This window comes from Aspergillus japonicus (genome assembly GCF_003184785.1).
Source record: "Aspergillus japonicus CBS 114.51 unplaced genomic scaffold BO86scaffold_27, whole genome shotgun sequence".
Lineage (NCBI taxonomy): Eukaryota > Fungi > Ascomycota > Eurotiomycetes > Eurotiales > Aspergillaceae > Aspergillus > Aspergillus japonicus.
The window spans coordinates 238,677-262,385 of NW_020291664.1; the positions used below are offsets into that span (position 1 = coordinate 238,677).

General features: G+C 54.4%; 9 protein-coding genes across 9 annotated transcripts; 6 read left to right on the top strand and 3 right to left on the bottom strand.

Annotated features, from left to right (window-relative positions):
- Positions 1-1,058: 1,058 nt before the first annotated feature.
- Positions 1,059-2,940, top strand: BO86DRAFT_339712 (uncharacterized protein). The gene is made up of 2 exons (XM_025669027.1): positions 1,059-1,940; positions 2,009-2,940. Exons 1-2 carry the CDS (start codon positions 1,359-1,361, stop codon positions 2,672-2,674), a joined length of 1,248 nt encoding a protein of 415 aa, XP_025527271.1. The 5' UTR covers positions 1,059-1,358; the 3' UTR covers positions 2,675-2,940.
- Positions 2,941-3,385: 445 nt separating this feature from the next.
- On the bottom strand, positions 3,386-4,851 carry BO86DRAFT_363138 (uncharacterized protein; the record flags this gene model as incomplete). The annotated part of the gene is made up of 4 exons (XM_025669952.1): positions 3,386-3,610; positions 3,714-4,228; positions 4,328-4,405; positions 4,530-4,851. The coding sequence occupies 4 exons, from the start codon at positions 4,849-4,851 to the stop codon at positions 3,563-3,565; spliced, it is 963 nt and encodes a 320-aa protein (XP_025527272.1). The 3' UTR covers positions 3,386-3,562.
- Positions 4,852-8,489: 3,638 nt separating this feature from the next.
- On the bottom strand, positions 8,490-10,179 carry BO86DRAFT_101029 (TPT-domain-containing protein). Its single transcript, XM_025665851.1, has 4 exons — positions 9,779-10,179; positions 9,095-9,721; positions 8,846-9,036; positions 8,490-8,795 (listed from the first exon to the last, which is right to left on the bottom strand). The coding sequence occupies exons 1-4, from the start codon at positions 10,022-10,024 to the stop codon at positions 8,762-8,764; spliced, it is 1,098 nt and encodes a 365-aa protein (XP_025527273.1). The 5' UTR covers positions 10,025-10,179; the 3' UTR covers positions 8,490-8,761.
- A 547-nt stretch (positions 10,180-10,726) lies between these two features.
- Positions 10,727-12,581, top strand: BO86DRAFT_389600 (putative alpha/beta hydrolase). The gene has a single exon (XM_025672177.1). It carries the CDS (start codon positions 10,919-10,921, stop codon positions 12,557-12,559), a length of 1,641 nt encoding a protein of 546 aa, XP_025527274.1. The 5' UTR covers positions 10,727-10,918; the 3' UTR covers positions 12,560-12,581.
- Positions 12,582-13,123: 542 nt separating this feature from the next.
- BO86DRAFT_410215 (uncharacterized protein) lies at positions 13,124-14,517 on the top strand. Its single transcript, XM_025674483.1, has 3 exons — positions 13,124-13,361; positions 13,438-13,748; positions 13,827-14,517. Exons 1-3 carry the CDS (start codon positions 13,241-13,243, stop codon positions 14,391-14,393), a joined length of 999 nt encoding a protein of 332 aa, XP_025527275.1. The 5' UTR covers positions 13,124-13,240; the 3' UTR covers positions 14,394-14,517.
- A 224-nt stretch (positions 14,518-14,741) lies between these two features.
- Positions 14,742-15,701, top strand: BO86DRAFT_389602 (hydroxyisourate hydrolase). Its single transcript, XM_025672178.1, has one exon. It carries the CDS (start codon positions 14,854-14,856, stop codon positions 15,454-15,456), a length of 603 nt encoding a protein of 200 aa, XP_025527276.1. The 5' UTR covers positions 14,742-14,853; the 3' UTR covers positions 15,457-15,701.
- Positions 15,702-15,884: 183 nt separating this feature from the next.
- On the top strand, positions 15,885-17,234 carry BO86DRAFT_456571 (uncharacterized protein; the record flags this gene model as incomplete). Its single annotated transcript, XM_025677172.1, has 5 exons — positions 15,885-16,266; positions 16,329-16,588; positions 16,647-16,768; positions 16,818-17,039; positions 17,114-17,234. The coding sequence occupies 5 exons, from the start codon at positions 15,885-15,887 to the stop codon at positions 17,232-17,234; spliced, it is 1,107 nt and encodes a 368-aa protein (XP_025527277.1).
- Positions 17,235-17,511: 277 nt separating this feature from the next.
- On the bottom strand, positions 17,512-18,711 carry BO86DRAFT_101054 (alcohol dehydrogenase zinc-binding domain protein). The gene has a single exon (XM_025665852.1). The coding sequence runs from the start codon at positions 18,495-18,497 to the stop codon at positions 17,517-17,519; it is 981 nt and encodes a 326-aa protein (XP_025527278.1). The 5' UTR covers positions 18,498-18,711; the 3' UTR covers positions 17,512-17,516.
- A 2,001-nt stretch (positions 18,712-20,712) lies between these two features.
- Positions 20,713-23,501, top strand: BO86DRAFT_410218 (glycoside hydrolase family 55 protein; the record flags this gene model as incomplete). Its single annotated transcript, XM_025674484.1, has 6 exons — positions 20,713-20,909; positions 20,960-21,243; positions 21,319-21,740; positions 21,796-22,161; positions 22,215-22,688; positions 22,746-23,501. The coding sequence occupies 6 exons, from the start codon at positions 20,713-20,715 to the stop codon at positions 23,499-23,501; spliced, it is 2,499 nt and encodes an 832-aa protein (XP_025527279.1).
- Positions 23,502-23,709: the final 208 nt, after the last annotated feature.

The window sequence follows — 23,709 nt, forward strand, 5'->3', positions numbered from 1 at the left end:
CTATCTCACTATGATAAGGGAGAAGGACGGAGTAACCATCGCAGCGACTCCTTTCGAGTTCGTGTTATCTCGTGACGAGGTTTCCCCTTTCTTTCCTCTGCGTGCGGGTGGGAGATTGCTTTTGGTACAAGCCGTTGAGGTCACATCCATGATCTCAATTGAGCTGAATCAATAGAATGAGGCTGTACGATGATGATGGCCATCAATCGGTCTACATCATGAACAAGTGACCAGAGAAACGTCTTACGAGGTCGCGTCCATCGAGCCAGTCGAGTCATTTGGGGCGGTAATTCCGGGCAGAATCATCGGCACTTGAAACGAGGTCAAACAAACGGTGACGAATCCAAACACCAACTTCTTCATCTCCTCCATTCCTCATTTACTCAACTTTTCCTGCCTTATCTCGCGCATGCCATGGTACTGAAAACCAGATTTCTCTATAATCATTGACTAAGAGTCCAAGACTGATAAAAAATCAGACCCCCCCCGACACCGAAAGCACGCGGCTTGTGGGTGGTGCCAAAATACCCATGAGTACGGAGTAGTCCGTACCTTGGCTGGCGCCCCGCACGTGGAGTAAGCGTAAGTTGGACCTTCTGGAAAGGGAGTGAAAATTTGCTACCTAGGCTAGACTACTAACGTGCTTTTGCTTCCCACGAACTAGACGACGAGGCGTGAAGTTCGAGCTCTGCTACCTGCAGCCTAGCAGAATCCCTCCAATCAGGCTGAGCACGTTGCCCCTGACCGAGTCATGTTTTCTAAACACGGGAGCTTCAGTCGAAAAGTTGTTGCCACCAAAGCGCTAGCTAGACCCTGACCTACCAGGATCAACAAGGGCTTGTCAAGCTTTTCAAAGCAAGCCGCGTGGCGCTGGCTAACATACTAGAGTAGTACTAGTGAAAAACAGAACGTGCTGCCTGTCTGCACACCGTCCGCCCTTTGTGTCGGGATGGCGAATGTCCCAGGGGCCAGAGTCCCAAATTGGCAAGCCCAAAGCTTAGTCCAACTGCTTCTAATCCCCATTCACTTCATGCTAGAGGCTAATCCACCAAGATGGGCCAAGGTAACATGAAGGCGGACGGGGTGGAGATTCCACGCGCACCACGTCGCGGATGATAACTTCTTTCGGTCCACGCCCGAGCCCGTATCGGCAATTGCACACCTTGACGTGTGGGTTGGACAAGCCTACTATGGTGCACTATGCCTCCGATCATTGCTCTATGTGAAGCTCCCTGCTATCCACCACACAGCGCCATGACCAATGCTAGGTACCCAGGGGCAAATCCTCGATTATATAGCCCGAACGTCGCCCCAAATGGTACGGCGGGAAAAACCCTGCCTGTTCAACGTCTTTTGTCATGCTGACCATCGCACTTGAGTCGTTTCTGGGCGCTGGCCCGGCCAGAGACGGCCACTCCCTGCACTCACGTGGGGAAGAAGGCTCCGCAGTGATCAGTCCACTGTCCAATTTGCAGCAGAAAGGCCTGATCGTCATTTCTGCCCTCGCCTTGCTTTCTATGCTCACGACCTTCTCGCTTCTGAGCTTCATTACATATCGATTCATCTTCTGGCGCCAGTACTATCGGCGATACATTGGCTACAATCAGTATGTCGTGCTCATGTTCAACTTGATTTTGGCCGATTTCCTGCAGAGTTTCGGGTTCATCATGTCTCTCCGCTGGATTGCGATCGATGCGGTGCGAGCGACAGATGCCGCGTGTTTCCTGCAGGGGGTGGGGCTTCAGATCGGCGACCCAATGAGTGGTCTTTTCGTCCTGGCCATTGCAGTGCACACGTTCCTCCATGTCTGTCTCAACTATCAAATGGAACACCGAGTTTTTGTGAGCATGGTGATTGGTCTCTGGGTCTTTGGGGTGGTAATGACCATTATTCCTATCGCTGCACACGGACGATACGTGTGGTATCCTGCGGTGGCCTGGGTCAGTCCCTGCGTCCTTCTTTTTGTGGATGATCCTTGTGAATTATGAGCTGACTTCGTTCTCGACAGTGCTGGATGACTCCTGAATATGAAAACATGCGACTTTGGACGCACTACGTCTGGATCTTCGCCTCCGAATTCTTCACGGTTTCACTTTACGCAATCATGTTCATCCAACTGCGCCAGAAGATGTCCGAAGCGGCTGTCCTTGGCGAGCATAATTCCGAGAGTCTGCGTCGGCTGAAAAGGGTCATCATGCACATGGCTGTCTATCCCGTCGTCTACATTTGCCTGACCCTGCCGTTGGCGGCCGGTCGCATGGCGTCCGCGGGGGGTCATTCGCCAAGCGTGCTCTACTTCTGTTTCGCGGGATCTATTATGGCATGCTCTGGGTTTTGCGATTCGTTCATGTATGTCGTGACCCGCCGAAGTGTGGTGGTGGAATCCGAGGCGCGGGGAAGCAGCAACAAGCTCTCCAGCAGGCGAAACAAGTCATCGGCCGCAAACCAATATGCCATGAGCGCGGATCCGAAGGGACCGACGTCAACGACAATCACCCGAGGTCGAAGTGATTCAACCGAGGAGATGATTGGCAAAGGGGGCCTTGAGCTGGCACCCATGGGCGTAGTCATGCAGCACACGACGATCGAAGTCACAACGGAGAGCGCATACGAACCGACTCCTAGCGATATAGGCCCCTCAAAGCGACACAGAAATAGCATTATTCGACCCTGAGGCATAAATCAACATGGCGCATGACTCCCGTGATTTGGGTAGGCGATGCGACCGTTGATGGCAGACTGCCATTGCGGCAACCATGCTTGCAGTTATACATCACATCCCCATCCCCATCCTGTCCCATTCGAAGAATGACTTCCCACCACCATCCGCCATTCCAACCGTTCGGGCTCGGTTAAAACCACCTACTACGGTCGCAATCGGTCGACGCAGGGCCTCTTGCCTAACTGGGGCTCAAATATCTTGACCTGACTCCAAGTTCGTGCAAAGCATATTTCGGTGGCGACACAAGGTTATGCGGTGCTTTCCTCGAGAAAGTCGAACTTTCGGTCAGCCACCCTATCGCTTGGACAGTGCATTTATGCAGATCCCGACCACAACAGCGCCACCCATACACCCGGCCTGGACCAGACCTCAGCGTGAAACAACATGGATGAAACGCGACCGCGGTCAATCGTCGAGCGATCGACTGCAGCGACTGCAGGGTGTATGTTGCTCCCATCAACTACGAAGCTACCATCACGGAGAGAATACAGAATTCAAGACTCGCGACATTCCTGGTCCCCACGGGCACGTCGATTCACCTCAAGCCTTCCATGACGAGAACCCACGGAGACTCTAGAGCGGGATGTTATCCATGCTTTGAGAAGGCCACATAACGACAGTAATGGCCTTTTTTACTTCGATCTGTACTATTATGCTATATACCTTGCCACCGGGCAACATCTCATAATCTCTAATCTCCACATACACGGTCGCAAATCACGAACGTGCCAGCATCATTCCAATCCACTATGTACAAACTTGCAATTCTGATATCTTTCAATCATATACATCATCCAGCCGGCGAATACGGACTCGCATAGAATTATAACCCCCACAGGATCAAAAAATAGCCACCGAGTTCGGCGGAGTTGCTACGCCTCCAACAACCTAGAGAAAAGAAAACCCCTCGAATTAGCCCAAGAAACTCCAGTCGACTCGGAATTCTTTCGACTGCGCCCTTCCCCCACATAGTAAAGGGAAAAGAACGTACCTTTAACGGCACACTAGCCAGGAAAAACTCATACCGCCGCGTCTCACGACAATGCTCCGCCAAGCGCTCGAGATCAAACAGCTCCCCGATGGGACACCCCCACCCGGCCAGCACCCACTCATGCAGGTTGAAGCGGCGGTCGGCGTGGGCGCCGCGGATGGGGGCGCGCTCGAAACTGGGGGCGTCGCCCGCGACGGCGGCGAACTGGTGGGCCCAGAGCCAGCGCACGGCGGCCTCGGAGGCCTCAAGCCCGATGAAGTCCGGGGACGGGCGGCGGGCGAGGTCCTGGCGCTCGGCGTCCGAGAGCGCGTGGTAGGCGCGCGTGAACCCGCTGCGAATGAAGAGGATGTCGGCGGGACGGGGCTGGATGCCGTGGTCGGCGAGGAGCTGGGTGAGGTGGGCGACGGGGATGGCCGAGGAGGTCAGCGGGGCGAGGGGGATGTGGTGCTCGTCCGCCCAGGCGGCGTAGTCCAGCAGGATGCCCCGGCCGGTGATGCCACCGGCTTCGGTGACCACTGTTGACAGTCCCAGAAGAATTAGTCGTCTCGTCTTTCTCTATATATATATCTCTCTCTCGATCATTTCTGCAACAAAAGCAAGGGAGGGAGACAAACCATGCAACCCCAGAACATCCGACCCCTCAATCTCCTCCTGCGTATGCCCGTTATAGAATCGTTTGCTCTGCTGATGGGCTATTCCCCATCCCAACCACAACCACGACCCCAAGTCAGCAACCCCATACAATTCACCCATCGTCACCCATAGCCACAGCACAACCCCTTACCCCCCCCCCCCAAATAGAAAAGAATCACGCACCATAATGCCGGAACCCATCCCACTGCGTCGACCCCTGGGTATTGAACGTCAAGATATCATCATTGATGCAATTGGGCCGCCGGTGCACGATCCGCTGGTGGAACGGGTCGCGCTCGAAGCTCGGGTAGGTGGGCATGCTCAGTGGCCAGTCGAGCGAGATGCGCACGCCCGTGCGGATCTCTTTCGCGGCGGCCACAATCACCGCCGGCGTGAGCAGGTTCAGGGTGCCCAGTTGGTCGGCGGCGCCGAAGCGGCCCCAGGCGTTGCCGGGGGGGCCTTCGGGGTCGAGGGGGAGGGCTTCGAAGGGGATGAGTTCGCTCATTTTCTGGTGCCTCTTCCGGGGGAAGGGGGGGTTTGGGGTTTGTTGTTTGTTGAAGTTTTGAGTGAAATGTGCGGGGAATGGGCTTCAGGTGAGGGTTTCCTGGGGTAGCTGCGTGGATAGCTTGTGGGCTCAATTGTTTATTTCTTATGTAGGGCCCCGGATATTGCGGGGTAATTCCACCCCGAGCAGGGCTTTTCCGGTGGTGCTTGCTCCTTTTTCCGACGCGGAGCGGAGATGTCGGGAGGGGGAGGGAAACCGCGATTTCCAATTGTTCGGGGCGAAATAGTCTACCCAGTAGGGGAAGGATGGTACTCTGTGGTTGATCTACATTAAGTAACTACTAGGTATGTGAATGTCTGACACCACTCGCAGATTCCCAGGGGGAAAAAAAAAGAATGCGACAAGAAAATGAAGGCTGGCAAAGAAATTACCGATTTGATTATTGTATTAATACAGATTCACTTTTTAAATAATGCTATTTGACATGGAACATGGTTCCCTATCATGAATCAAGGTGCATATGAAGGCATGGCTAGCTACCCACATGGCACTGAGCGTGTAGATCTTCGACATTCCAAGCATATCGTATTCAGTCATCTTTGAAATTTGGATCCACCGTTTCGTTCGGCGGCCACCAGAAATCTTCCTCTAGCGCCTCGCGCAGATCTTCAACAGGACTCGACAAACGAGGACGAACCGGTGCGGACGAGACAGGTACAATTGAGACAGGAGGCTCAGGGCTTGGGGCTTGCACCGGATCTGAGTTTAAGTCAATCACATCGACCTGGGCCACGTTCCCCTGTGATTCCGCCAGTCGCCGCTTGAGTTTGAAGGGTGACTCGGAAATCTCTGACTCCTCGTCGCTGCACAAATCAATGACGTCCTTCGCATCCACGTGGACCCGTTTCTTGTAACCAGCCCGCTGGTTCCGTGCCTGCGCGATTTTCCGTTGCATTTCCACCTGCTGTCGGTCCTTCTCTTCCAGAGCAAACCGATACCTAGGATCAATTCCATCGAGCTGCAGAGCCTGCCACTTGTCTGCCAACCTCGTATACGCAAGCTCGTCAGACGGCGTATTCTCTGGCCGGGCCCACGCCGCGAAGGGACCGTCATAGTACGGGCCTTTTCCAACCCCATATACAGGATGCCGCTCAAGCTGGCCAGACCGCAGTAACTCGGCGCCTGCAGCGACTCCAGAGTCCGGCTTATCGGGGGCTACGGTCCTTGATGGTTCGCATGCAGGTTTGTACTCTATAGCATTATCATTCGTGCGCGAGAAGGGCCCCGAAGATAGGATGTGGATGCCGCCAGCGGCATCCCCGACTAAGAGATTGGTTTTATCGGGTGAAAAGGAGAGACTCATGATCTCCTCGTGGAGATTCGCAACGTCTTTCTCGAGGACATCGTCTGGCGCTCGGAGAATATTCCATCTTTTCAGCACCCCGTCGGTGGCTCCACTGTAGAATTCGCGAACCGTGTCGCCCCACAGAGCCGTTCTCACGCCAACATCTGCTTGCTCGCGACTCTGATCCTGGTCAACCGGACTCAGCGGTTCACCATGCTGAAGTTTGTGGAGAATCTCTGTCGGGTTGCGATAGTCCCAGACGTATGTCGCACCATCGGTGCAGCTAGCAGTGAGGTAATTCGTGTTCGTAGGACAGAATGTTATGTCGTTGATATCCAGAGCAGGGCATTCGAATTCCATGACACTGACTTTCGATGTCAGCGGCTCATAGATACGAACGGATGATCTGCTATCTTTGTAGGCCTTGTACGGGGAGTGAGCAATGTAGTTCGCCACGGCAGCAACTGGTAAGGACGGGTGCCACTTAATATCGAATACGTTTTGGGAGCCGGGTAAAAGGTTGAGAGGCGTGATTGAAGCTTCGCTCACTTGCCAAGCTACCAACTGGCCATCGGGCGTTAGGCTATCGTGGCCCTTTTCCGACAATCCAGCAAGGAGGATATTGCCAGTTTCTTGAATCGTGCCCCACGCAAGAGAGGAAGGCACCATCTCGATAGCCTTGTTCGAACGAGATTTGCGGGTTTCGAGGGATGTGTAAGTACGTTCGTCCAGTTTCCAAAGGCCGATCTCACGCGTCCCCGTTGCCAGTAAATTGGGCACGTATTTCGAGCGGGCCATCACTTCAACCTTGGTATCATGCCACAATCGTTCGAAGCACCCGGTACCTTTACTTGACGAATGCCACAGCCTCACTGTGTGATCATAACTAGCTGTAAAGAGGGCGTCATCCCACCACTCAATAGCCGTCACACTCATGAAGAGGCGAGTGTCGTGTAGGGTTGGGTTATTCGCGGCCCTCATCTGCGGTCGGTATACCCAGTGATCCGGTAGCTCTTGTAAAGAATTCTGAGTCAAATCTCCAAACAGCAGGTTGTTATTTCGGTTGTATGCCATATTGTGTTCATCGCACTGGGCAGCTGCGCCGGCTGCGAACTTGGTACCATCGGGTGACCACCCCAAAACAATCACATCACCGGAAGCGCCCTTCCAAGTGCAAGATCTTTCGAGGTTTTCGGAAGCCTGGCTACAGATCTGGCGGGCAGTCGGACGTCCCAGCTGACGTTGTTGTAGTAATGCCGTCAATGTATTCGATGGATCTTTGGCTGGACCGGAATGTGTATCGTGCAATGGAGGGGTCGCTAAGCATGACTTAAGGTGTGGCCGTTTGAGCTCGGGCTGGGGCTGGACACTGGAACATGGTGATGATGCATAGCTGCGACCTCTTCTGCGTCGAGGGGGATTCGGTACCAGGCTATCACTGCGATCCCTTCGTGGTCGCGAAGAGCTCAACGGATTATTTCCACGACCTTGGCTAGCTCCGCCATCCAACCCGAAGCCTTCGTAGTTCGAGCCATCGTAGGACTTAGCAGGGCCTTTCCGTGATCGCGAAGACGTCACCACAGTCTCTTCACAGTCTTGGCTAGCTTCATCGCTCGACCTGAAGCCTTCGTAGTTCGAGCTATCATAGTAGTTAGCGGGACCTTTCCGTGAACGACCCGACCGTCGCGCCCGCGCTGCCTTGGTCGAGTCCGATACCTCGACCGATACTTCTGAGTGATCCGTAACGGGCGGCCTATCCTGAGATCTTGGTCTCAAAGACTCTGGAGTGCGCGGTAAGGTTAAAGAAGGCGTGCTTCGGGTTGCGGGGGATTTGTCTCGAATGGTCGGGGTTGGGGTTCGATCGACGGACTGGGTCGCTTCGCGTTTCAACCGGTCGGATGGTCCCAAGAACTGCGCCAGAAGGTTCTCGGCTTCTTCGACCACACTCTCATCGTCGTCGGACTCCTGAAGCGTGAACCAGTGTGACATCATGCGATCTGGCCGGGTCTCCGACTTCGGCCTGTCATATCGACTGGCTTGTTCGGACTGAGGACTGGTGCAGGTTTGGGGGGGGGGTCCAATGAGGGAGGGAGTTGGGGGTTTCAAGATCAAGTCATTTTCGTGTCACGGACGCGGCGAGGAACACGGGTAGGTTAGTTGGCGATAAGGGAAACCCGCGGGAGGGGAGACAAACAAGTGGTCACGTGGAGATTGGCCGAGGTCCTGGTCTGTTTCAGTTCCACCTCATATAACACGGGCACTCACAACTCATTCACCCCAGGCTGGCTTACAATTCTTCTCTGGAATTTCGAGACTGGTGAACGTAGTCTGTCTGATACAATGTACCATAACATATGAAACTTATGGGGTTAATCTCAGTTTAGAATTACCTCAAACCTCGAACATCAATCTGCAGAATGTCTTTGGAAGCCACAGTGAGACTCGGCATCAGACGAACAACTCTAGTACTTTCGCTCTGATCATATCCACCGTATTAAAAATTACACTACTATACATACAGCTCTTTTCCCTTTCCAAGTCCGCCATTACTATTCCAATCGAGCATCATTTCTGATGCTTGAGAATTATCTTCATATACCTGAACAAAGCATTAGCTCGTTATCTCCAATTGGCAAGGTGCGAACTTACAAACTCATTCCTGTCAAGGCCATCAGAATCCCTGCCACGCTTTGATGTGAAACTGCATGATCTGACAGAATCCACCCTAGCCCAACGATTATGCAGGTCTTCAATTGACCAATGACGGTACTGGTCACGGGCCCTGCTGCGTCGATAATGTAAAATTGGGAGAGGTTGACCAGGCAGGCCATAATACCGCTCTGCAGAGTGGTGTATTAGCGGAATTGGATGAAAGCAAGGGCAGGATGCGATACATACCGCCAAGATCGACAGCCACAGGGACTCCGGCACAGATGAGACGGTGGGGAAAGTCTCCATCCAAGGGGCAATACAGAGTAGAACAGCTGCGCTGACAGGCGCCTGGTTGAGCAGAAGCTGCATGCTGCTCATCTGCAGCTTCTTGTGATAGCGGCCTACCAGCACCGTGTACATAGCACTGGCACAGACACCGGAAAGGGCGAAGAAAATGCCCTGCGCTGAGGTTGACTCAGTGCTCTTTGAGCTTGGCACAGAGTCGTAGTAGGAGACAACCCCTACGCCAGTGCAGAGTACAATGAGTGGCAGGAATGCGGCGCGAGGGATGCTGGATTGATAGAGGATGTAGTTTAGCAACGCAGTTGCAGGTGTAAGGAGTAGTCGCGCCAACTGGTGGAAAATAACAGAGGAGTGTGCGAGTGCGAGATTCTGGAAGATCACTTGAATGCACATGGCTGCAACGAGATGAAGGATGCGATATGCCGAGACATGTTTAGGCTCGAACCAGCCACAGCAGGGTCGAGAGGTAATCCAGAGGGTCAAGCCCGTGATGGTGAAGTGATATGCAGCAAAGGACACCTGGGAGTTTCGAAGCATGGCATGCGAAAGGACAGACTTGTTGGTGAAGACCTGTGATATGCAAGTGAGCCTCACATTGCTTCAGACGAAGGATTTCTGATGCCTTACGATGACTACAGTGGACACAATATTGATTGTCATCCATACTAGAAGACGAATGCTCGAGCCTGATTGTTTCTCCGCATGTGTCTTATCTGGCGTCTTTTCGTCGTCGATCGTGTAGACTACTTCTGACTCGGCATTGTCAGGCGATGAAGTAGTGGTAGAGGAGCAAGCTAGCTCGTGGATCGAGCTCTCTTCCTGGTTCTTTTCCTCGTCCTTTCGCTCATCGAATTTCGGTGCTGTGGTGGCCATCGTGGGAGACTGGGGCGCGATTGCTGCGTAGCTGAAGCTATCCTGGTGCTCAGGACATCACTGAAAGGCCTGCAGAGTACAGGCGACCGAAGATTTTCAATGCAACACGATTATGTCCACCGGGCCACTTCGTCCGCATGTAGAGTCTCACTGGCGAGGAGCATGACGCCGGCGACCGGTCGATACGACCGCGGACCCAACTCAAGACGTGACCAGATGAAAGCAGGTTGGCCGTAAGATACCCTCGCCGAGACAGGATCCAGACGCCTTATCCAGGGAACATTCTTCCCGGTTGCACTGTGATGTTACTTCAGCCCCTCCAGGGGCGTGCTTCAGGATTTCCGTTTTCGGATAATAAGAAGGGATGCAGCCGAGCACAGGAATGTCGCCCTCCCCCGGATCGACTTATCGCAATGCAGGTACAAGTCTGAATCGGAGTAAGGTAGCCTAGGGCGAACGATGCTTGAAGACATTGTCTGAAAGGGGGAAGCGGGGGACAGTCCGTTCCAATTCCTCTGCACCAAGGGTAAATCACCAAGCTTGCCAGTGGAGAAGATAGACTGGACTCTGTGGGGGAAGCGGGGGGCCAAGACGAGTTTCAGCAAACATCACAAACACCCGCAGTCCTCCGCAAGTCACGTGCAGGGCCGGCTTGACTGCGGGCGATTTGCTCCGGAGGGAGAGTTCGAACCTCCGGTAAATGGCTTTCCCCCCGTCCATCGGCTGTGTGTTCGGCAGTCAAGGTCGGAGGCGGCAAGTGAACAATAAAATCATGGCCGTGCTACGCCCCTCCATTTCGTCGGGTGCCCCTCTTTTAATTCATCTATCGCAGGGTCTCCTACTCGGTGTTTTTCTCATTGACTTATTGACTCAACAGCTTTCAAATCCTCCAAAATGGCGACTCCCGGCCTGCTTTACGTGACGATGCATCCGCGTCCCTCGCTCCCCGCCGCTCAGTTCCACGACTGGTACAACTCGGAACATGGACCCTTGCGTCTACGCTTGCCTTTCGTCACCAACGGCTTCCGGTATCGTGCTGTTGATGGCGAGGAGCCTGAGTGGGTAGCTTGGTATGACATTACGGAGATGGAGGAGTTGACGCGCGAGACCTACCTGGCTCTGCGGGGAGATGGTATCAAGACTCCGCGAGAGAAGGCCACTATGGCTCAAATTGCCGTCGATCGCCGCCTCTACGACTTCCTGGGTGAACAAAAAGCCGCCGATTACACTCCGCTCGAGGATCAACCTGATACCACTGTGGCCGGCTCGGTGCTCGTCGCCGTCTCCACCACTCTTGTCGACGACGCCGACAAAGAGGCCGATTACAACCGCTGGTACACCGAGGAACACATCCCAATGCTCTCCCGCGTGCCCGGCTGGCGCTGCTCCCGTCGCTTCGTGACCGCCGCCATCGACCCCAAGGCCCCCCGCGAATACTTGACGCTCCACGAGTACAAAGCCACCAATGGCCTGGGAGGTCCGGAACACAAGGCTGCCATGGATACCCCTTGGCGCACTCGGATTGTCAACGACACGATCACCAGCCAGCGTCGTCGTGTCTTTGAGTGGGCCTACACCTTCGGACCCGCCCCCCGCGAGCTCTCTTCCCTGGCTTCCAAGGATGTTGCTGGGCCGTGGTCGTCCAACGACGGCCGCACCCGTACTCTTCCCTCCCCTACCCGCCCAGCCGTCGAGTCATTTGTCACCACCGCGGACGGTGTCGACCTTCCCTACCGGTTGGAGGGCAGCACTGACCCTCACAGCCCCGTCATTGTACTGAGTAACTCGATTTTGGTGGATTACGCCATCTGGGATGATTTTGTCAGCGCTTTCCTCGCGGATCCCCGCAACCAGGGCTTCCGTATCCTGCGCTACTCCACCCGTGGCCGTCTGCAGGCCTGTGGCAAGCAGCCGATCAACATCGATGTGCTCGCTTCCGATATCATCGCCCTGCTAGACGCACTGCGCATTCCTCAAGCCACTCTGATCGGCGTTAGCTTGGGAGGTGTCACGGTTCTCAATACTGCATTGCGCTATCCTACTCGCGTGACGCGCTTCATATCCTGCGATACCAACAGCTCCAGCCCCGAGTCTAACCGCAAGGCCTGGAATGATCGCGTAGCTGTGGCCGAGCGCGAGGGTGCTGTCTCTGCTACCACCCAGGAGACGATTGTTGGTGACGAGCTGGCCGAGGTCACTGTTCGTCGGTGGTTTACGCCGGAGTCCTATGAGACCCAGCCTCATCTCCCCGCTCAGGTGAAGGAGTTGGTGCGCACCAACAGCCTTGAGGGCTTCCGCCAGAGCGTCCAGGCTCTCTGCGCATACGATGTCCGGGAACAGATGGCGCAGGCGCAGGTTCCAGGTCTCTTTGTCGCTGGCGACAGCGATGGTGTGCTTCCGAAGACCATGCAACAGATGGCGGCCGACCTCAAGGGTGATGCGGAGCTCAAGCTCATCCCCAAGGCCGGACACTTGCCCATGGTCGAGAACGCTCCTGCCTTCACCCAAGTAGTTAACGAATTCCTCCACAAGTAGTTATGCACAAAACTCAATGAATGTCAATTATGTTCCAATGATTCAAGCCTACAGTGACGTGGACATTCTGTAGATCTGTAATTCTGCAAAGATCCCGAGGACAAGCAAAGCTATGACCGCAGAAAGTGATGACATCTTAGATGCGTCCTGACGCGTGGTACCTGCAGGATGCAGCAGCCGCGCGAGCGTCAAACATGCTGGGGAAACGCGGCCGGAGCCGGGCCGTTTGACATGACCGCTCGATATAGCCCATGCGTGCGTGACTGTTGCCAGCTAACAGGCTTATATCAGATTCATATATCATTCTTATGTCTTGAGTTTTGTGCTTTTGTAAGAGATGTCGGTGAGCAATACAGCGACATCGCTCCGAAAGGATTGATTGACTCGAAGCAATATGCATCCTCGGTAAATGGTGTTGTGCATTCTGCATTGCCATGCCCGTGGCCGGATATCCCTAATCGCCTCCCCGCAGTCGGATTTTCCGAACGTACCCGCATGCTAGATTTATCTTGCATCTAGAACCCAATTTCGTGCGATTTCTCCGACTTCATATACTTTTGTACACTCTACTATAGACAGCCAGCTCTTTTATCCACTGAGTGGAATACAGAATATATTTCGAATTCACGACTCACAAGATCCATTCCGTTCTACGAGAAAATTGTAAAGAGAACAGACAACATGCCCCCGACGCCCCTCACAGTCCAATACAAGGAGATCGACGGCAGCAAGATCGATGCAGATATCTATCTCCCACCACGAGCAGCCACTGACAACGGACAAGTGAAAGAATATCCTGTCTGTAGGTGATTTCCTAGCAACATCAATGACAACTACCCATATCAGTGAGATCGCTAATACTTGATTGCGGACCGCAGTAATCGACATCCATGGCGGCTCGTTCATGCTGGGCCACTCCAAGATGGTCTGCATGCCGCAAGTGGACGATTGCCTGGCCCGCGGCTGGATCGTGGTCAGTCCCAACCACCGACTCTGCCCGCAGGTGAACATCCTCGAGGGTCCGATGGCGGATTGCCGAGACCTACTGGCCTGGATCTACGACGGTCACCTCGATGCGTTTCTTGCCGGGGAGTCGGCCGCGCATGTGCCTGGATCGCAGTACCGCGTCGATAAGGACCGAGTCATGGCCTTCGGGACATCGTCCGGAGGCACGCTGGCCTTGTCATTGGTAAGCGCCCATTCTATCCCCTCCCAATCAGCAACCAACAACAAAAGCTTTTATGATGCTGATCCTCCTGGACCGTAGGGATGGGACGTCCCGCGCCGAGTAGCAGCGATCCTCGACTTCTACGCCCCGGCCTACCTCACCCACCCGTTCTGGACGCAGCCGCTTCCCGAGGTAGCCAGCAAGCTGCCGCCTCTCGACCCCGCGTTCCTCAACCGGATCTACGATGAGAGGCCCGTGCCCACGAACAGCTCGATCTCGCTCGAAGGGCAGACCGAGGTTGGGGTCGTGCCGGGCCCGGACTTCAGCCGCCCGCGCGACGGCTTCGCGCTCACGCAGGTCGCCAACGGGACGGTTATCCAGGCGTGCTACCCCGGGCAGGATGTGAAAGAGATCGACCCGGTCCACCATATCGATGCGCAGTTTCCGCCGACGTGTATTGTGCACGGTGGGGCGGATACGAAGGTCACTATCGATGTGAGTCGGGAGCTGTTCCGGGTGTTGAAGGAGCAAGGGGTCCGGTGTGAGATGATCGAGGTGCCCGGAGAAGATCACACGTTCGCGATGAGTATGAAGGTGGGGTCTCAGACGTGGGAGTTGCAGAAACGGGGGTTTGATTTCTTGGAGGGTGTTATTGCTTCTCGGTGATTGTCTTCTGTGTGTATGTTCTTCGCGCCCAGTTGCAGCCGAATAGAATAGCATGAATGTTGGATTTGTCCATTTGACTATACTTGAAGAAACGAGAACAGGGCAGGTTTATTGTGTAAGCTCGAATAACAGGAGTCAAACAATCTGCGTATTGGCGGGCGCGTCGTGCCTGAGGAATACAATAGCCCAACCCGTGACGCCAAGACCAGCTTCCGGATTAGGAAACAAGCTCACCAGGCCGGGCCGGGGCTGGCTGGCTGGCGGTGGCATCCTCCGCGGGCGGGGTATCGGTGCTCTCCGATAGAGCATTCGATGCGGGCCCGGAGATAATGATCATTTAAATTCCCCCCTGCACTGACAAAACACCTCACACTAACTACTACACCTTATCGCTCACTATTCCCATCGATTCTACAGCCATACTCCTCAATCACTGTTCACCATTGAATCGAGGCAGTTCATGGACAACACCCAACAACCGCACCAGCCGTCAACAGGCCCCATCCATCCAGCCCAAATCACCGAACGTCTAAACCTCGTCCGCAACCAACTCAACCACACTCAGCAATCGCCCTCCTCCTCTTCAACAACACCCCCAGCCCCCAAGGCCAATCCCCCTACAGCAACAATGTCCCACGACCCAATCACCTGCCACGTCCTCAACACCCTCACCGGCACGCCCGCTGCCAACCTCCCCGTGACCCTGACGCTCCTCTCCAGTCCCACGGGCGCAGCAGAAGAACCCCCCACGTTCCGCGCGACCACCAACGCCGACGGCCGCGTCGCGATCTGGGAGCCCCTGGCCACCACCGGCTCGTCGCAAGCACAATCCGTCCCGGCAATCCTGGCCGCGCTGCCCGCGCCCGACAGCAAGACCAACTGGGCGGTGCGGTTCGAGGTGGGCCCCTGGTACGAGGCCCAGGGGGTGGAGAGTTTCTGGCCCGAGGTCGAGGTGAAATTCACAGTCAAGGGACGGGGCAAGGACGGCGAGGACGGGTGGCGCCATTACCATGTGCCTGTGTTGTTGGGGCCGTGGAATTACTCGACTTATCGGGGGTCTTGAGGGGTGTATGTAGCTGGATTTGAAGAGATAATGTGGAGGCTAGCCTTGGACTCAAATGATGGTCTTGCCATTATGTCCGTCAGATATGGGATTGATTTTGCGTGCTGTGAGATAATATGAGTATTTTGCCGTTAGAAGTCGTATTGCAAATGTGGCTGGCGGCACAAAGTATCATGTCCGTGATGATATATATTCTTCGAATAAATTTACAACGGCTCCTTCATCAAAAGTGGATCTGATTGGCAAAGCGTTTCATTCTGGTAGCCTACGCAATCTGTTAGTATCCTGGGGTCAAGTACTTTGACTGATCATGCGGGGAAGGATGAGATAAGCTCGGACTACGCCCGTCCAACCAAGATTGACCTGAAACCATTTCATTCTCGCAACGCACTGGGTACAGCACCGAGTTCTAGAGAAGCTGTGTCACGATGACAACAAGCAAGCCAGCCAGGAGCAGAGGTCCAGGTGCATCACTTTTCGAGTTCATCTCCGTTGCGGGGGACAATGTAGCCGGGGACGCAATCACGCGGCGACGCGTTCGCAGCCACGCGATGGTTGACTATCGCCGACGAACCGCTAAACCCAAGCGAAAGGAAACCACATCTATTGAGGTTGATACGAGCCCGCTGCTGCAGGGCTCTGGTTCATCACCCCTGGTTTCTTCTCCATCATTGCCCAAAAAGCAGCAGGCCTGCACAGATGGCATTGTCGCGGTAGCTCCGCTCTCAATGCTTGATGCAGGTCGATCGGACCCATTCGGGACATTCCCGATCGAACGCGATCGACGAACTCGTTGGCTCTGGGACCATAGTAAGATTTATCTTTCTGTATGAGATCCCACTGGTCTAAGCAACAGTCCAATATACCTGTAGTGTACGATGGAACTTGCTCTATGTTTCGAACCATGCTCGACATCGGTTTTCTCGACGTCGTCCGTGAATCCATCGCTCTATCACAACTGTTATCGGCCTCGTCAAAACACTTGGGACATCTTTACGCCGACGATAGCAGTACCGATCACTACCGATACACAGCTCATGCGACAACTCTCCTGCAGCAGCGGCTAGGAGACCCCGCAACCTGTGTCACCGACGAGGTGGTCGTTGCTGTGTTGGCCTTCTGTTGTTATGCTGTGAGATACTGCAGTGACACTCGATTAATGCTTCATTGACTAACCAGCCCCACTCAAGAACATGACGCGGGATCCAAAGCTGTTGAATGTTCACATGAATGGTCTATCCCGGATCCTTGACTGCAGAGGTGGCGTCCAGTCTCTCGACTCTAACCCACTGCTGAGGACCATGCTGTATTGGTGAGCATATACCGCTCTGCAGCTGTCTTCCTGACTAATGTATGTGCAGGGTGGATGTCAATGGCGCATATATTCAAGACAGTATGCCTCGATACCAACAGCCTCTAGCGATCTTGGCCGGTCGTAGCAAGCTCACCATGGCCTCGTATCAGTTCGACCTATCGCTTGACGGCGAAAGCAACAACCGCAACTTCTTTGTCTCATATATCCGTCAGAGCCTTGCCGAGTTGCATGTGATCATGCTGTCTGAATTATTGAAAGGGGATCTATGGTCTGACATCTTGTTTCCCGGTTTTCATATGTCACCAATTCTACACATTCTGCTGTCACAAACACGTGTCACAGTCCACGATACCATAGAGGCACGTGTGATGGAATGTTTTCGTCTAGCTACGATTGTGTATCTCACGGAACTCCGTGGGAGATTTGGTTTAGATACCATCCCTGGTCTGTTCTACGGATCTAAGTTGCAATTACTCGTGCGTGATATGAAGCTCTCTTTTCTTTCGACGAGCCATCAGATCTACCTTGTCTGGGCATTGACAATTGGTGCTTGTGCTTCATGTCTGAGTGGGGAACTGCGTGGCTGCTTTGTAGGCCTGCTTGAAGAAATGATGGTATTCATGGGCGTGGCTAAATTTACTGACTACAAGGATCTGATTGGACAATTCCTCCGGATTCCTGACACTTTGTTTTGTCCACTGGAGGTCCTGGAAGACCAGATTTCTTTCTCGTGACCAAGACAATTTTATTCATCAACAACCACGACCATTTTTCCGTTGGCTTCGTTGGCTTCCATCACTCGATGCGCCTCCCTGATCTCGTCGAATCGGAACACACGCGACGGCTCTGCTGTGAATTTGCGATCGGCAACCATTTCCACGATGGACTGGAGGGGGACATCGGATAGGGGAAACTCCGGGGTTCCGAATACAAAGCTTCCAAAGAAGCTGAAATGGACTCCGCTGGCCATCTGCAGGAGCGGGTTGAAATCCTGAATCGGGGCCAAACCCCCTAGAAACCCAGCCAGACACACCCTTCCGTCCCGTCGCGCCATTTTCAGCGAGTCCACAATTGTGCTGTTACCCACCAAGTCCAAGACGGCGTCGAATCTCTCTGCCAACCGCTCCGACAGATTGGGCCCTTCGACCTCTGCACGCTCGGCGCCCAGAGCCTTAAGGTGCGCGAAGCGACTCTCTCTGCGACTCGTCGCAACCACACGCGCGCCCTTTTCCGCGGCCAGATTCAAGGCTGCCTGGCCGAAAGCCGAGGTCGCGCCGCGGATCAGTAGCGTCTGCCCGCTTCTCAAGTCGAGATTGCGAAACAAACACGTCCAGGCTGTGGCGTAGGACTCCGGGATCGCAGCCAGCTGCTGCCACCCCAGCGTCGACGCACCTGGGCCGAGCTCCACGACATTAGAAGCCCGTACGCGGGTGTACTCGGCATAGCTGCCGTTGATGGTGCGCCCAAGGCCGCCCATCAGACTGGCCACGGCGGTCCCTTCTGCGAACTCGCCCCCGGGACAGTCCACGACTGTTCCAACGCATTCGATCCCGCTCACAGGCATCCACTCGGCCCATTGCCCTTTGCGCATGTGCATTTCCGCGTGGTTGACGCCGAAGGCTCTGACTTTGATGACGACTTCGCCGGTCTGGGGTTCGGGTCGCGGGATCTCTTTGATCACGAGGGTGTCTGGGCCTCCGAACTGTTCGATAATAATGGCCTTCATGTTGCAGAGACTGTCGGACTAGGCTCTTCTCTAGGTGCAATATGGAATGAAAACTTGATAGAGACCAGGTCCAATCAATAGATCAACCTCGGAGAGAAAAAGACTCGATTTAGATCTGTAATGATACCGGCAGATGAGAATTGGGAAAGGCGCAGTGAAAGGCGGCACTCAAGCATCATTTATAATCCATCAAGAGCGCCGTGTACAGATCCGGATTCCTTCATATATTCTCGTGTTTGTAATCAGCAGCTATTGCTAGATATTCGTATCTCCACCGTCCTCGATCTCCAATCTGAACCATAAACTCGACTCGGTGGCTTTGCCCAGCGCATTCCCTTTCGGGAATAGCGTGCCTTTGTCCCCGCGTCACCCACGGCCCGCCCGCGCCCACCTTACCCGAATCAGAAAACGCTGGCTGGCGCGTTGCGGACTGACTGTCAACACAAGACCCTTTCAATCTTGTACTATATTGTCAGAGGGGATCTAGTATTTGTAAGCCCTAGAGTCTGTGATGAGGTTTTTCTCATTGTTAACAGTTTACTGCGCGTCTATTCTCACTCAATGCAGCTACGTGGTGGACCGAGCTCAACCAAATGTCAGCAACATCAGACAAATATATCTGCCACATAGCGGATCACAGGCAGATGGGGCAAGCTCTTTTGTTGAGTAGCATATTTCGTTCTTCAATATGTACAGATATGTTTACGAAACTATATTCTACACTTTACATTGAAAAAGAAATAATCCGATCATCCGTACTGTACCCCAGTCTTGAATATTTGTTACTCAACCAGAAGAATCTTCCCTTTTCGTAAGAAGATTTTGGAACACCGGGGGACGGGATGGGGGGGTTATTTTACATGCTGAACTTTGGCTGTAGGCCAAGTATCTGGGTTCAACTTGCACTACAGTATACATTACTCTTTAGTTTCTACCATGTATACTGTTCATAGTCTGCTTCTTACCTTGGAGTGTTGAGTGTGAAGGCGTTCCGCGGAGGAGGGGGCGGGGGGCATTCAAAGCTGAGGGAGCGATGTATGAATTGAAGCTCTGCAAGATGTTTGACACCAGTAGCGTGTCAATTGGGCCAAAAAAAAAAGGTTTCCTGCATAGGAACAATCCTCCCGTTATAGTCTAGGACCCAAAGCCCTCCAAGCTTGGTGGTCTTGGTGCTGTTGCCTAGTAGTTATTGCGAACCGGCAAAGCTGTTGTATAAGCAGCTACGGAGAGTTGACTGGAACAGGGAAGGGAACTGCCCTACAACGTGCCAACTCCCCTGTTGCTTGGTTCTGGGCGCGGGCAATCCCTTGCTCTGAACCTTGGTTGGTATGTGCCTTGCGGAATGCAAGCTCGCTGCCGCGAAAGACGTCAGAGCTGCATGGCTCGGACAATTGATTTGGGGAGGTTACTCACGCGATCGACGACAGGTACGACGACCTTTAGGCTTCAAGATAAACCGATTCAAGGTCGGTATTTCCCGATTCGAGTGGTGGTGGCTTCTATCACGCGGAGGGGAGTGAGTCCCAAAACTGGGTTTTCTGCATGGTTTGGCAGCGGTGGCGGCGGCGGCGGCGGTGGTAGGAAGGGATAATGCAGATCTGGTGACTGAGGAAAATGGTCTGGACAGGCAGGAAGGAAAACTGATGAAATTGCAAAATGAAGTCACGGCAATATAGATGCACAGCTGGTGGTTCAGGACTTGACTGGTCAACTAGAGTTCACCTTGTTGTTGTTGTCAAACCCCTGATCGACCGCCCTTTCTACGGAAGATCAACAAATAGATGGATGGATGGCCCTAACCTACCTAACCTTAACCATGGCATGCCTGCCAATGCCAGTATGCAAGTCTCCGCCGCGCGGGATTCCTCCCAAACCTGGACAATCCTTGTCTGGACTCAGTCCAGGTATGCACTAATTCGCATTCGCATAAATAGAGGAGGCCCCCAGAATCATGCTCCCACTCGATGCGCGCCCCTCGACCCTTTCCGACTGTGTGATTTTGCGTACGCCATCCCTGGGGCGAAATCCCAATGTCTGACTAGGCGTTTTCTCGAAGCAATAGGTATCGAGGTTTGTATTCTCGAGTCAACAGGGAAATTTCACTCTTTTTGATACCCTGATCGATCCCTTCTTCTTCTTTTTTTTTTCCCCTTTGGTTTCATTCTTTGATGCTTGTCCAATTGTATTCGCTTCGACCCGACCGTGTGCCGTGATGATGGCACACTCGACATTCGCTCTACTTTGCATCTCGTGGCTATCGCTGTTTTCACTGGCATTCGCGAGACCGCAAGATGGATGGCGCAACACCTCGATGCCCCGGCTGAGGACCTCGGGTTCAGCTCAGAAACTCACGCCTCAGCCGACTCCAAGCGCTGCCTCCATCTCCCAACGGAGTTACATTCCTGATCCGACGTGAGTGACCGAAAAGAAAGGCCCGGAGAAGTGCCCACTAACAGCCGCAGTGGCATTCCCTTCGTGATCCAAAACCGCACCGCGCAGCCATGGGTGAGCCTCAACGGGCCTGCAGCACACCAGACCATCGCGGCGGCCTCGCCCTCCCTCTGCGCCAGCTCGAGCAACTCCGGCGGATACTGGTACGCGAACATCGAACACAACGGGCAATCGTCCTTCCTCGACTCCGGCCACAAGGAGGCGTACAAGGTCTTCCGCAATGTGGTCGAAGATTACGGCGCCGATAATACAGGCGGTCGGGACGCGGCGCTGGCGATTCAGGCTGCCATCCACGGTAGGCGGAAGCCCTAAGTCTGAGAAATTGTGAGATCGAAAGCCTAACAGTTTGTTTTCTGTTCGCTACATATAGCTGGACCCTCCGACGGACCCGATCGCGCCTCCCACTCGATGGGCACCACCGGCCAGCCGGCCATCGTCTATCTCCCCAGCGGGACTTACCTCCTCGAGAGTTCTCTGCAGCTCTTTGTGGGAACGGTTCTGATCGGCGACCCGACCAACCCGCCCGTGTTGAAGGCGGCCGCCAACTTCCCGGACGACCACATTATCTACGCCAAGGATCCGAATTTCGGGGGCACCATCAACTTCTACATCGGCATGAAGAATGTGGTTCTGGACTCGACGGGCGTCGGGTATAGTAAGAATATCGCCTTGCTCGACTGGACCGTCAGCCAGGCGACGCAGTTGACGAACGTGGGATTTAACATGCCGACTGGTTCTGCGACACATGTCGGGTTGACGACGCAGTATGACTACAACAGTAACCTAATCATGGTATGTTCCCCGCTGAATCCTGGGGGATGAGGTAATGACGTTCTGACCTGTGCAGAACGATCTGTGGTTCAAAGGCGGCGCGGTGGGGATGAAGCTCAACGGCCAGCAGTGGGTGTTCAAGAACCTTAGTTTCCTCGGGACCACCACCGGCGTCATCGCGGGGGGGACTGATATTACATTCGTGGGGTGCCGCTTCGAGCAGTGCCAGACCGGAATTGACGCGCATGGGACATCTGGATCGTTGACGGTGATCGATACCAGCGCGACGAGCGTAGGGACCTTCATCACGTCCGGCACGTCGGCCACGGCTGGAAATTCGATCATCCTGGAGAACATCAGCAACTATGGCAACACAGTGAAAATCGGCGACACGATCGTTCTGAGCGGGGGCGTTTCGGACACCTGGGTCCATGGACACATGGTAGGGTTCCGGCTTCCACCACCAGAGCAGCTCACTAACCGCCGCACGAACAGTATACCTCCGGCTCGAACCAAATGCAGAGCACAAACGGACAGCAGGTCACCACTCCCCGCGCCTCCGCACTGTTATCGGGGAACAAATACTTCACCAAGGCACCCCCGACCTACCAAGAGTACACGGCCAACCAGGTCCTGAACATCAAGAACGTTGCCGGAAAGCCGGTGTACGGCGACGGGGAGACGGACGACACGCGCAACATCAATGCCATCCTCTCGAGTAACAAGGACTGCAAGCTCATCTACTTCCCCGCGGGAACCTACATTGTGACCGACACCATCTTCGTCCCCAGCGGCAGTCGCATCATCGGAGATTCCTTCGCCTCGATCATCAGCGCGGTGGGCGACAATTTCGAGAACGAGGCCTCCCCGCGGGCGATGATCCGGGTCGGATACCCTGGAGATACGGGCGTGGCTCAGATCAGCGATATGGTGTTCACCGTCGCGGACATTCTGCCTGGTTGTCAATTGGTCAGTCTTCTTCTGTCAACTACATCCGATAAATAAACCCCCTAACGAATGGAACAGCTCGAAGTCAACATCGCCGGCACCAACCCGGGCGACGTGGGGTTCTGGAACACGCATTTCCGGATCGGCGGGGCGGTGGGCAGCCTGGTGGAGAGCCAGTGCACGAGTAACGCGGAGAGCTGCAAGGCGGCGTACGGCCTGATTCACCTGACGAGCACCTCGTCGGTGTACATCGAGAACATGTGGGGGTGGACGGCGGACCACGACTTGGACGGGGAGAACGCGCAGACGATCTCGACGGGGCGGGGGATGCTGGTCGAGGCGACGGCGGCCACCTGGCTGATCGGCACGGGCATGGAGCACAACACCCTGTACCAGTACAACTTCCACCACGCGCGCAACGTCTTCTCGGCCCTGCAGCAGAGCGAGTCCCCCTACTGGCAGGGCGTCGGGAGCACGCTGGCCCCGGCCCCCTGGGACGAGCACCTCACCACCAGCGACCCGGACTTCGCGGAGTGCGGGGCCGACGACGCGCTCTGCCGCATGGCGCTGTTCGAGCGCATCAGCGGGTCCTCCGAGCTGTTCCTGTACGGCGGGTGCAACTGGGTCTTCTTCAATGATAATGGCGATTGTCCCAAGGGGGACTGTCAGAAGACGGCGGTGAAGGTGGAGGGTTCGTCGGGGATCTATCTGTACGGAACGAATACGAAGAGCACGACGAATATGGTCGTAGAGGGGGGCACCCCGATCGCGCGCCAGAGTGAGAATGCTGGGGGCTGGGGCGGGGTGATTGCTGCTTATCTGTATGATTCGTGATGTCCCCAGTGATTAGTTGCAGGGTATATAGCGTTGACATTCCAGAGCAGAGTTTGACACTCGATACGGTACATGTTGATATTGATAGTACAGTTCTAATTTACTAATTTAACTCCAGAGGGATTTATTTGATAGCATCCCGCTTGTTGAACCATTCACTCTACCTATCCTACCTAACTTGACCTACCATCTACATATCCCAACGTTT

Bases quoted from the DNA above. Each gene is read 5' to 3' on its own strand.
- BO86DRAFT_339712 (XM_025669027.1), top strand. From the start codon at position 1,359: ATGCTGACCATCGCACTTGAGTCGTTTCTGGGCGCTGGCCCGGCCAGA. The intron at 1,941-2,008 runs GTCAGTCCCTGC...CGTTCTCGACAG, and splicing joins GGTATCCTGCGGTGGCCTGG to TGCTGGATGACTCCTGAATA.
- BO86DRAFT_101029 (XM_025665851.1), bottom strand. From the start codon at position 10,024: ATGGCCACCACAGCACCGAAATTCGATGAGCGAAAGGACGAGGAAAAG. The intron at 9,037-9,094 runs GTATGTATCGCA...ACCACTCTGCAG, and splicing joins TGTGGCTGTCGATCTTGGCG to AGCGGTATTATGGCCTGCCT. The intron at 8,796-8,845 runs GTAAGTTCGCAC...TGCTTTGTTCAG, and splicing joins GCCTTGACAGGAATGAGTTT to GTATATGAAGATAATTCTCA.
- BO86DRAFT_389600 (XM_025672177.1), top strand. From the start codon at position 10,919: ATGGCGACTCCCGGCCTGCTTTACGTGACGATGCATCCGCGTCCCTCG.
- BO86DRAFT_410215 (XM_025674483.1), top strand. From the start codon at position 13,241: ATGCCCCCGACGCCCCTCACAGTCCAATACAAGGAGATCGACGGCAGC. The intron at 13,362-13,437 runs GTAGGTGATTTC...TGCGGACCGCAG, and splicing joins AGTGAAAGAATATCCTGTCT to TAATCGACATCCATGGCGGC. The intron at 13,749-13,826 runs GTAAGCGCCCAT...CCTGGACCGTAG, and splicing joins GCACGCTGGCCTTGTCATTG to GGATGGGACGTCCCGCGCCG.
- BO86DRAFT_389602 (XM_025672178.1), top strand. From the start codon at position 14,854: ATGGACAACACCCAACAACCGCACCAGCCGTCAACAGGCCCCATCCAT.
- BO86DRAFT_101054 (XM_025665852.1), bottom strand. From the start codon at position 18,497: ATGAAGGCCATTATTATCGAACAGTTCGGAGGCCCAGACACCCTCGTG.